The following is a 12872-nucleotide window of genomic DNA, read 5'->3' as shown; positions in this document are numbered from 1 at the left end:
TTTGGTGTACGCTGGAAAATACAAGACTAAAATCTAATTCAAACTAATTAGAGTTGCGCGATGAAACCATGCACTTGTCCAAATTCAATTTGTGGCCTAAATCTGTCAATTTCGCTCCTACCCCTCGGGGCAATGGGGTTAATCTAGTCAGTCGGTCAAGAGCTTATTACTACCAGTCTGATGATTAGCCTATATGTCACCAACCCAACACCGACTCTGCTGTCTGTAGGCTAACATTAAAGGACATTGCGCGGTTAATGACTAGATACAAGGATTGCAAGAATGAGAAACTTAATACTTACAGGTACTGTATGAAAGCCTAGTAATTGGACACCATGTTCGCCAATATAAAACTGCAAAATACTAATCTTATTAACACGACTGATTGACACGTATTGTCTAACTGTAAGTTACTGCATTTATTATTATTATTTTTTTGTGATAGCGCTTCTTTCGGTCATTGTTGTGGTGTCAGGATACGTGGAGGAACTCGATGACAAGTAAGCTATTATAAGTGCTTCACATTGTAAAGGAACTGATTGTGCTTGAGTAGTGTAGGTGTTGTCAATGCAGCGTAGTTATTTTTGTTGCATGCAACGTACTGAGATCTTGAGAAATGCCACTTAATGATTTTGCGTAATAATAGATATAGCCTATATAATTTTATCTGTGACTATCTATCTAGTTATACTATTTATATTAATAATATACATACATATATAGATATATATATAGATAGATATATAGATAGATAGATAGATAGATAGATAGATAGATAGATAGATAGATAGAATTGTTTATAGGCTAATTGTATCTGTCTGTCTATCTATTTAGCTATACTATATATATTAATAATATAAACAGACACAGACAGATAGACATTTATGAATGTTTGATTGAATGCATTAAACAGTCCACATTTACAGGTTTAAGGAATACCGACAGGATGAACTCTGGCTGGTGGAGGTGAGAGTGTATACAGTGCAGTCTAATTTATGCAATTTTATGTTGTGTGTTTTGCAAATTTCTAACATGCCAACTGTGTGATATCATGAAGGTATTTTTTTTGTTTTGTTTTATTGCAGTTTTATGCTCCATGGTGCGCATACTGTCACACATTTGAGCCTATATGGTATGAAGTTGGTGCAGAGCTGAAGAGTCTGGGCTCTCCTGTTAATGTCGGCAAGATGGATACCACAGAGCACACAAGTGGGTTCCATTCATGTGTGTGCAAAAGTGTGTATGTTGGAAAGCTTTGGTTACACTGAATGCATACCTAAAATTATTTTTAAGATTACCAAGAACTACATTTATGCCATACCCCCCTTAGGATCCTCAGATGAAAGCTTGTGCTGTAGCTTGGTTTGAGATGACAGTAATGGTAATGCCACACCAGGCCATTGCTTAGCAACCAATTAGTATGCTACTTAAACGGCAGGATAGGCTTACCTGCTGTTTAATGGGATTAGTTAAGGAGGCCTTGCGTTCATGAGACTCAGTTCGTTGAACTGTATACATAGTCTGTATTGAGTCTGTATCTTGTTAACCAGATGGCCATATGGCAGAAGTTGCATTTCAGCAATCCTTTTAGTTTCTTGGAATTAGGTTGTTCAGTGTCTGCCTTTTGCTGTCATTGTCTTCTGACTTAATAATAATCTTATTATTAAGTTCACACATAAGCTTTCTAGCTAAATAAAATGTAGCCCATGTCTTTTGTTTTACCCCCCACCATTGGTAAACCCTGTTATTAATTAGATTAGATTAGATTAGATTAGATTAGTGTTTAAAAAAATCCAAGCAAATTAACAATAATTCGTGATCTATAATGATATAGCTACAATTAACTAAAGACAATCTTTTAAGTATGAGTTATTTAACGAATGCTACCATTATTATCTCTATTCTGAAATGCGTCTCCACTGATGTATAAGTACAAAATAATAATAATTATTGCAAATAAAACACGAAAGCTTGATCTCTTGTGTCTTTAGGCATTGCTTCAGAGTTTAATATTCGTGGATATCCAACCATAAAACTGTGAGTTAATGCCTACTTGTTATCATATATAAATCATATGTCAATTATTGTCCATGCTGTATTTGACTCTTTTTATTTGTTTTGTTCTCTTAAAAAGATTTAAAGGAGACCTGTCTTTTGACTACCAAGGGCCAAGAACAAAGGATGCTATTATTGAATTTACCAATAGAGTTGCAGGGTAATTCTAGAGTAAATCTCACCATAATGAATTGTATTGTGTCTTTCGTGTTCTGCACTGACCTTAGTCTTATGTCAGTGCTAGTTGTAATTCTCTTCATGCAATCCCCTTGTCCTTTTTTATTTAATCTAGTCCTGTGGTAAGACCACTCTCTAGTGTTCAGTTGTTCCAGCATGTTATGAGTCGTCATGATCTTATCTACGTTTACATTGGAGGGGAGTCGCTTCTTAAGGTAAAAAATATGTAAAATGAATGTCTGTCATACAGGAATTATGTACAATGATTGACTGAATTACGTTGGAATAGGAATGAAATGCAAACTAATGAACAGTAGAGCATGAGTTCCCAACTACTACTATTAGTATTTTAGTATTTTATTATTGTTTTATAAATAAACTGTGTGAATATATTTATTGGCAAGTCATGCAAAGTCATTCAGGAATGGATCATCTTCGACTGCTAGTGAAATATAATTCAATGTTTTTTTTGTTTTGTTTTTAACAGAAGGAATACTATAAAGCTGCAACTGAGTATATTGTCCACACTTATTTTTTCTCTGCATCTGAGGAAATCCTTCCAAAGGTAAAAGTTTCACTTTTCAGAGAAAATTAAAAAGATTTTTTTAACTTCTTAGAAAATAAACCATTATTGATTTTCTCCATAGGCAGTCACTCTGCATGATGTTCCCGTTGTTGCTGTGTTCAAAGATGGCACGTACTACCTCTACAATGGTAAGATGTACTTCTTGCAGTGCATCACTTTACTAAGCAAATATCTGAAACTAACAGGATCTGTAAGCAGCAAAATCTCATAGTCTCTCAGCGTCTGAGTTCAAGGCTGTTTCCTCTCATCGCCTCTCGAAGGGTGCCGTTCCACTGGGGCAGAGAGGGGAGGTGGTAGTGAAATGCCAGGGCATCGAGGCAGAGTGTCACTAGGAAAGGGCACCAATAATGGGAATTAGGCAGGCGTGAAGAACGATGCAGCACCCTCAAAACAAACACTAGCCCATGACAGCCGTTTATCCTCAGGGTGTTGATCTGCTGGACTTCCCCATTGTTGAAGAAGGTCTTTTGGAGCCAGAAATTTAGCAGGAAAGGATCAGCACACCGAACTTGGACCCAGAACGCGGCACTGTCAGACGAGTCCTCCACGATATGAATAGTTAACACATCCATGGAGCAAGGTTAAAGACAAGGTGTAGAATGTAGATTCTGAAGCAGATATTATGTATTAACATCTTCTTGATTACCTAAAAAGAAATACAGATTTTGTCAGAATTGTATTTTTAAATTAATGCTCAAAGATCACATTTCTGCCCGCACTTGTCTTATCACTGCCAAAAAACTCCTGATATCCATGCAATTGTTTCAACTTGGAAGTCAGTCCTTATGTATCGCTTACCTGACATTATTTACATTGTTAAATGGGCTCTTTTCATAACATAGTTCAGATGGCAATCCTTCTAATAAAAACAGAAGCATAAACAGACAATAAAAGGTGAAAAAAGTTCACAAAAATGTTAAATAAATATTACAGGTCACAGCACACCAATATATCTGATATGAAAGCACATTTACATTTTCTTTATTGCTGGAATTCAGGCATAAAAGTACTTGTTATAAGTACTCACAGGTTCTTGCACGTATATAAGAAACAAGTGAAAAGATTTTTGTGAAGACATTATGAATATAGCAATGGTTTCTTACCATTATATTCCAAATTATGAGAATACAGAGACAGTAACGTGTTCCAGCTCTCCTCTGTCATGTGGCTTATTCTGAACATCGTCTGGGCTATCATCAAATACACACCCTTTAAGTCAACAACTTGACTGTGTGGAAGTAACGTATTTTGCATAATTTAATGCACAGTTAGTGAACAGAAACACTTTGATAATAAAATGAAAGATCATTTGTTTCTTATGATTAAACATTTTTGAGTGTTTAACTTTGCATATTGTTTGCACAGGCTTGATGGTGACCTTTAATAAGTGTAGGGCTACATTTAATACATGAACACATTAAATGTACATGAAGTAATAAAAAGTTCAATCTCTCTTGTTTTATCATTTCTATAGAATTTCTTGATGGTGATCTGTCTTTCTGGATAAATCGAGAACGTTTTCCCACTTACTTCCAAATCGATAGCTTCAGTCTGTACCAGATGGGAGAACAAAGTAAGCATGTCTTTCTATATGAACATATAGTATTTCTTTTATTTGTCTTATTTTCTAATAACCTATTCAATTTACAAACTGCATTGTCTTTAATTAACACCATTTCTATGTTTTTGCCACTAGGTGATAAAACAAAACTGCTAGATGACTTTCTGCCAAGATACAATATTTATGTGTGAAAACGATGCTTTGACAGATTGTAATTATGTGAACTTCCCATGCATACATAATTTGTTGTGTCACTGTTCGTTTCTCACACTTTCCTCAAAGGTAAACTTGTGGCATTGGCAGTAGTAGATGAGAAAAATCCATCTGAAGAAAGCATTCGGTAAGTAACATTAGAAAATGTGCACGGAAGACATCAAAACCATGACAATAGCCAGTTTTCCCCCACCATTATTTCTCTTTAGTTACAAAACTCTGATGGAAAGGCTGTCTACTGAATACAGAGATCATTATAAAAGGTAGGTTGCAAATATATATGAACTATAAACAAAAACAGCACCTGACATCTGAGTTTATCAAAGTATTTGTTAACAAAGGCCATATTGTTTTTTTCTTCTCCTAGTGATTACCAGTTTGGTTATATGGATGGTAATGAATATATAAACGGTTTAATTATGGGGTGAGTTGAATTGGACGCAGATTTCAGCAGGTGCAAAGTGCAAGAACTGTATTTAAAGCCACTGGCATAGATGCATACAAAATGATATATATATTACAGAGAAGTCCATTCTGTGCTCATATATTTTTGTATAATCACCATATTACAATGTTTCTTCTTCACAGAGAAGTTGTGATCCCCTCCATAATTGTGCTGAATATGACCATTGATGGATACTATCTACCAGAAAGTAAGATTGAGACCATTGAAGATTTACTTCGCTTTCTCAACAGCGTTCTGGATGGCAGCACTTCGGTATGAGGCGCGAAGGGGTTTTCTTATCCATCTTTTCTGTAATATAACTTCCTTCTTGCGAAATACGATGGGCCTTTTCTAATAAAATTCCATTTTACCTTAACCAGCTACTCGGAGGAAATGGGGTTTTGCAGTGCATTAAGAGAACTTTCTTTAAAGCGAAGTCTACTGTGGTGGTAAGTCTGACAACACCTATTATTTTAGCAGAAGGATAGATTTACTCTTATTACATTTTTTTCCAAATATTTACTAAACGCTTAACGCACCAAAACCAAAGCACACGGCTGATCACATCCTCATCAAATATTTACTTGAGGCTAATATTTTGGTCACTGTTGTCCCAGTAACTAATATAAATCTCCTCTATCTCAGTCAATGTTCCAGACAGCTCCGATCTTCTCCTGTTTTGTGTGTGGACTGCCTGTGGGCATAGCTGTAATGGTTATCTGGGCTACATGTACTGCTGTACCAACATATGATGAAAAACCTGAGGAAGGAGCTACAGCCAGTCCTGCTTTGGATGCACACGGGAAGAAAGCAACAGAATTGCAGCCTGGCAGCACAGAAAAAACCTCTGAAGCAAAGAAAGAGGATTAACATGGACTGTTTATTTAGGATCATGTTAATCTGTAACATCATAGTATTTAATACTGCTTTCCCCATTTTTATAAATTGTTTTCCCGGTCTGCATTGTTGATATTGGGGTTGGTTTCTTTATCAAATAAAGTTCAAATAACTTAATCAACTTAATTTATTTTATTAAGCTTCCATCATGTGAAACAAGTCTATAAATATTTTAAATCAAATGAATAAAGCACATATGCTATATGGCCATATATGTATGGTGTAAACAAGTTGTGTTCAAATTCATTTGAACATTCTACTACATGTTGGAAGTCCCTGGGTATTTTTTCTTTACTTTTTGTATTTAAAAGGCCAAGTATGAGTTCTCAACCCATTGCTGTGACCTGTGTCTGCTTCGAAGTCAAACTATATTCTGACTGTGGCTAAATTACATGAAATAATTGACAACTATAAAACTATACTTTATATTAGTAGCCTATAGCATTTGATCAGTTTTAAATCAAACGACATGATTACCGGAAATATATAAAACCACACAATGTGATATTACGACGCCATCTATCGACCATATTACAAATTGTTAATGCCGAAAGTGATAGCAACTAGATAGTTTGGAAGATGGAAAAAGCGACTTGCCTTATAACACTGTTACAATTCTGTCATGGAAGAATTTAATGGAGGAAACTTAACCCTAAAACCTAAAAAGTGACACTGAAATGGCTTGAAAGCATATGGATTCTTCAAATATGTCTGCTTTATGTCTGCTGAAAACATCACCACAAACGTCCCAGCAAGCGGTAAATTTACTTCACCTCAAAGTGGATTAATGGATTATCTCGCTTCTCGTGTCACAGGATGAGTAAAAGGCGTTAACAGTGACTTAACATGGTGTGAACAGTTACCGGTGAACGCTGCAACTTTCTCTGGAAACAGCGGATCAAACTTGTAATGACGGATTCTAAAAACGGAAGTTTATTTGACACATCTCTTCATTTATGATATTTCCGTTATGACGAGCGGATGTAGTTGTAAATATTAACGAGAGATGATATCGACATTATCCAGTTGAATATACAACAGCGTACAAATAAATGCGGTAGATTTTTTGTTTTGCGTGGGTTTATGAAGCTTTAGTTTAGACGGAACACTATTATGGAGTTGAAAGCATGTTTTCTCAACGAAATCTGAACGTTGCCTACTCGCTACATAAATACCATAGACACATGGGGTTTTTGCCTTAAAGGAAAATAATATCTGCAGCCCTACATGTGAATTAAGTTGGAGTAATAACAATTTTTGGGCGCTTTGGAGGAGGAGCTTTCAAAGAGAAAAGCACCACATCTGTTTTTTGGATCATGGTCATGGAGAACATGCAAAGGTCTGCGGTTCTGCTCTGTGTCTTGGCTGTGGGACTTGTTTTCTGTGGAATTTCGTCTGCCTCAGACAGATATGTGTCTTTGAAAGAACACCAAACAGACAATACCACCTTGTCATCACACCTTCACCCCAAGCTATACTTTGATCAGACAGAGGTGCGTTTCATGAAACAGAGGGCCACCACCACGCATAGACACATATTCAAAGTGATTCAAAATGCTGTTTCTGTTATGTTATCCAATGCAGCTGCTTACCAGCCTCCGGTGAACCACGAGGATTTCGGAAAGAAATGGAATGAGATTTATGGCAACAATTTGCCACCTCTTGCGCTGTACTGTCTGCTTCAACCTGAGGATGCTGCCGCCTCTCAGTTTTTGATTGAGTACATGGACAGAATGGTGGAGTATCCAGATTGGATGGTGTCCAGTGCCCCAAATGATGAGGTTCCTATTGCCCACTCCCTCACTGGTTTTGCCACTGCGTATGATTTCATCTACACCTTTCTTAACACCCGCAGAAGATTGCGATATCTCAAGAAAATACGATCTGTTACCGAGGAGCTTTTCGAGCTCTCCAAGCACAGAGGATGGGGAAAACAGTTTCTACAGAACCACCAGACAACTAATATACTAGCCATTCTCATTGGCGCTCTTGTGGCAGGGGAACATAATGACCCAGAGACCATGATATGGAAGCAAATATCAGTGAACTACATGGAAAAGACCATGTTCCTTCTCAGCCACATTGTCGATGGCTCTCTCGATGAGGGTGTTGCATATGGTAGCTACACAGCAAAATCCATCACTCAGTATGTTTACTTAGCGTTGCGTCATTTTCAGATAGACAACACGCAGAACAACTGGTTCAGAGCTCACTTCATGTTTTACTTTGCAACTCTGCTTCCTGGATTTCAACGAACGGTTGGCATTGCAGACTCCAATTACAACTGGTTCTATGGGCCTGAAAGCCAGCTTGTATTTTTGGATGCATACGTGCTCCGAAATGGCTCGGGAAACTGGCTGGCAGAGCAGATTAGGAAGCATCGTCCTAAAGATGGACCCATGATGCAATCAGCAGCCCAACGCTGGGCTACTTTGCATACAGAGTACATATGGTATGACTCTGAGTTAAATTCATCGCCTCCGCCTGACTTTAACAAAGCAACCATGCACGTTTTCTCCAACTGGGGTGTAGTGACGTATGGGGCAGGGTTACCTCAAGCTCAGGGTAATACCTTTGTGTCATTTAAATCTGGAAAATTAGGAGGGCGAGCGGTGTACGATATTGTCCATGCCAAACCTTATTCTTGGGTAGAAGGCTGGACGAACTTCAACCCAGGGCATGAGCACCCTGATCAAAACTCCTTCACTTTTGCACCAAATGGACAGATGTTTGTTTCTGAAGCCTTGTATGGTCCTAAATACAGCTATCTTAACAATGTGCTGGTATTTTCCCCCTCACCCACCAGCCAGTGTAATCAGCCATGGGAAGGACAGTTGGGGGAATGTTCAAAGTGGCTACGATGGGGTGAAAAGGAAGTTGGGGAAACCGCCGGGGAGGTCATCGCAGCTTCGTCGCATGAGGACATGTTGTTTGTGAGTGGAGAGTCTGCTTCAGCCTATTCATCCGCCATGAAGCTAAAGAGTGTGTATCGGTCACTTGTGCTTCTTAACTCTCAAACATTATTTGTGCTGGACCACATTGAGAAACATGAGCACTCCCCTCTCAGTTCCCTCAGTGCGTTTTTTCACAACCTAGACATCGATTTCAGATACGTTCCTCACAGATCGTTTGGAAAATACAATGGGGCTCTGATGGATGTGTGGGATGCACATTACAAAATGTTTTGGCTGGACATGCAAGGATCCAGCCCCGTTGCCAGGATACAAGAGGCAGAACAGGCTGCGGAATTCAAAAAGAGATGGACGCAGTTCTTAAACGTGACCTTTCCAATGGAGAACCCTGTTGCCAGAGTTGCTTACTTGATGTATGGCCCATACGTCAAGGTCTCGGACTGTAGATTCATAGACAAGAGTAAAAATGGAGTAAAGATATCAGTAACTCTTAATGACACTGAGACTGTTGTATCAGTTGTAACAAATTACAAAGACATTGAAGCTAGACACAGTTACTTGGGCTTTGCTGGCTTTGCTAAAACAGAAGACAATCAAAGAATAGTTCAGTTTGGCCAGGGAATTCAAACTTTGCCAAGTCAAGTCACAAACGATTTTGTGTTTGACTTTGGATTGGCAGTAAACATCTCTGTGATACTGACTTTATGTTTTGCTTTAGCTTTCATAATAAAAAAGAGGACATTTCATGTGTCGTTCAAAATGCTAATTCATTGCACTCTGATATGTGTGCTGTTTTTGTGGGTGACTGAACTTTTGTCTGTTTTTTACGTCTGCGAACAGCTCTCGTGCAAAGTCAAATCAAAAGACAGCAGCATATATGATGGAACAGACTCTAGCGTCCCTGACCTCCTCCCCGTCATCACCATCACATCTATGCCGGGCTCTGGCGCGGAGATCCTTCAGCTCCTTTTTGATAACAGCTCTGACTTTGTATACCTCCGGATCCCTTCCACCTACCTGCGGTTTCCTGTGTCTCCTTTTGTCTCTCTGGTGGACGCTTGCGAGTGGTCTGGAGCAGATGCTCAAAATGGACGATTTCGAGTTATTCAGGGATGGTTCCACTCCATAGTCCACAATGTGAAAATGCACCTGCAGAACATTCAGTTGCACCATAGCAATGACGAAACAGGGAATAATGTCAAAGAGAAAGGACAAAGAAAGAGAAGAATGCTGCTGTCAGAGCGAACAAGGACAGGAAGCAGAAAGCGTTTGGACATCGGATACATACAAGAGCTCAGGCAGCACCTGGTGAAGTACCCAAATGCCCGGCCGGTGCTGAGCATGGGCAGTGGTGGCTGGTCCTTGAAGTTGCCGTATCTTCAAGAGGTCATAGGTCGCTCACTTCGCTCAGTTCATGTAGTCAGAGACCCACGTGCATGGATTTATCTAATGCTCTACAGCAGTAAGCCAAGCCTGTACTTACGTAAGAATATTAAAAGGCACATCACCAACATTTTTAAGCAGAACATTGATGGTGTGGATCAGGGCTGTTCTACAGTGGACTCACAGTTTCTTCCTTTAAAGAAGATCCTCTCCCAGCCAGATCCCAACCCTGTACAGCTGCTAGCTCAGCTATGGCTGGCTCACAATTCAGCAGGGCTCAAGGTGAGCGCAAACCTCCCCACACACACTTACTTTATAGTCAAATTCGAGGACGTTGTATATTTTCCTGAAAAGACGGCGAGAACGATACATAACTTTATTGGAATACCTGTTGCACCAGCTGCATTAAACCAGCTGACATTTGCCACGTCCACAAATTTGTTTAATCTGATGTATGAAGGAGATATATCACCTGCCAAAATCAACATGTGGAAGACGAATATGGCCATAGATGAGATTAAACTCATTGAGGATACATGTTGGCCTGTGATGGAGAAGCTGGGTTATAAAAGACATACAGTCAGTCATTCTTTTTTGTAAATGTGTTTGCCTTTTTCATATTGCACCAAAAGATCACTTTTGGGGAAGTATGTCAGTATATTTCCTCCAAATGTTGCATTTTTTGCAAACTTTTTTTTTTTATCCTGATATTTAAGCAATGTTTATATAGTTAAATCATACAGACAAAACTGAGTTTAGACTGTCTATATCTGCTAAAGAACAAAAAGTGATTGCTCAACACTTAAGATGAGCAACAGATGCAAATCTTGGATCATATAACACATTTAGTTTGACTTGAAGACATGATTATGGTATTTCCCACCAGATGGGCGGTTAACAGTATTTTTTTCAGTTTTCTCAGTTATGTTGTGAGACACATGCTATTGTAATTATACTATTTTGAGTGAACTGAATGTCATTTTCAGTCATTTTCCCACCAAGATACCTTATTTTTTTTGCATTTATAAGAGCCAGTTCATGTGTAGGTTTATAGATGTGCAAAAAAGGTGTTCACTGTGTGACTGTACAATTAAATCACTTTATTGACATGTCACATCAATTGACATCAAATGTCTTTTTCTTTGGGTACTGTATGTGAATATTTTTTCCCTGTTGTTTCTTTGCATCCCTATATAAACTATATTCCAAACACCAATAGCAAATCTGTTTTACTTTTCTGAAATTATATCAGATGCTCATGATAAAATCATAATGGAACATTTAACAACCCAAACAAGTAAAACCACAAAACATCATATTTCTCATCTTAATGGGGAAATATTTTAATGCAGTTTTAAGAGACTACTAACGCGAAATGTATTAAAAGCCAGAATGCAAATGGATTTTCCATGGCACCACATGCATATGGAGTGTAATCATCACTGTGGGATAACTGAAATGGAGGAAAATAATAGCAATTTATGTGATACTTTTAAAACATTTGCAAAGGCTGCTTTAAGTGTGTGAGTGTGTGTATGTGGGGTGGTGGGGGGTGTTATTTGCAGTCATTCCTTTGTGCCCAGCATGCTTCCGGACTAAACTCAGCAAGCAATTCTTCATAGAGTCTGTATGGAGAATATTAAGTTGAATGCTTAAAAATAAATTCAGTCCCCACATTAGACCAAAGATGGTAAAAGGCATGAAGACAGTGTGATTTGAACTGTGAAGCAACTAGATATAAGTCAAATTTGTTTAACAATATCAATAGCGTCAAGTTGAATTTGGCAATTCATTAATGTACACATACTTGTTTATAGTACAAATAAATGGTTCAAAAATACTTGGCTTCTGGTAACAAACCATTGTTTAATAGTCACTAACAGACCTTACAAAAGGGGGGAATGAAAGATTTTACATGGAATTCAAATGCTAGAATTCCTATTTATAAAATGTCGCCAGCAGAGGGCAGCAGATAAATAAAGATCCTACATCTTTGCTTGAGCAGAAATTTATTATCAGTAGCAGGTACTTCACTACTATCAGCAGCAAATCATGTAAGGACTGAAAAGAGCTTGCTCATTGGTGCCAACTTCATCTTTCCTTTTTACACTTCAAAATAGCTACTTGTCATTTACTACACTAATAAATCTAAAAGGCCGGCTACACACTGGCTGCGTGGCGTGAGCGTGGCGTTTCTGTTACTTAATACTTAAAGTCGGCATGAAATCAAATTTGACAAATCTTCTTTTTATATGTAATATTGTAGTGTTTATTATAAATGATTTATCTGTGCACTTCATTATTTTTTTTTAAATTCATGTACCGTTATAATCTTTAATCAAATACATTACCCTTCCCTCCCCCCTCGAAACGACCACTCTTCTCTTTCGGTCACGTGCAATGGCGAAAGGGTGCGGCCAGAGCCGATGAGGGTGCGGCTATCGGTGCAACGCCTCTCAGAGAAGATACATTAAAATCTGCCTCCATTTTGTTTGCAACGCCCAACCTCCAACGATCCAATCAATTCCCGAAGGACGAAATCAAGCCCCGCCCTACATTTTTTTCTAATTTCAGAAGCCGTTTCACTCGGATATACGTCACAACAAGGAAAAAATGACAATCTCAACTTCCGTTTCATGCCGA

General features: G+C 38.3%; 2 protein-coding genes across 2 annotated transcripts; both read left to right on the top strand.

Moving 5' to 3' along the window:
* The first annotated feature begins 207 nt into the window (after positions 1-207).
* Positions 208-6055, top strand: tmx3a (thioredoxin related transmembrane protein 3a). The gene is made up of 16 exons (XM_056256653.1): positions 208-304; positions 446-500; positions 927-966; positions 1086-1209; positions 1992-2037; positions 2135-2215; positions 2348-2447; positions 2720-2797; positions 2880-2946; positions 4293-4391; positions 4662-4719; positions 4802-4855; positions 4960-5016; positions 5181-5310; positions 5418-5486; positions 5683-6055. The coding sequence occupies exons 1-16, from the start codon at positions 283-285 to the stop codon at positions 5905-5907; spliced, it is 1305 nt and encodes a 434-aa protein (XP_056112628.1). The 5' UTR covers positions 208-282; the 3' UTR covers positions 5908-6055.
* A 1094-nt stretch (positions 6056-7149) lies between these two features.
* dsela (dermatan sulfate epimerase like a) lies at positions 7150-10913 on the top strand. Its single transcript, XM_056256642.1, has one exon. The coding sequence runs from the start codon at positions 7251-7253 to the stop codon at positions 10827-10829; it is 3579 nt and encodes a 1192-aa protein (XP_056112617.1). The 5' UTR covers positions 7150-7250; the 3' UTR covers positions 10830-10913.
* Positions 10914-12872: the final 1959 nt, after the last annotated feature.

Source organism: Rhinichthys klamathensis, unplaced genomic scaffold (assembly GCF_029890125.1).
Source record: "Rhinichthys klamathensis goyatoka isolate OS25496 unplaced genomic scaffold, OSU_Roscu_1.1 h1tg000127l_1, whole genome shotgun sequence".
Classification (NCBI taxonomy): domain Eukaryota; kingdom Metazoa; phylum Chordata; class Actinopteri; order Cypriniformes; family Leuciscidae; genus Rhinichthys; species Rhinichthys klamathensis.
This window is presented reverse-complemented; position numbering and strand designations above follow the sequence as displayed.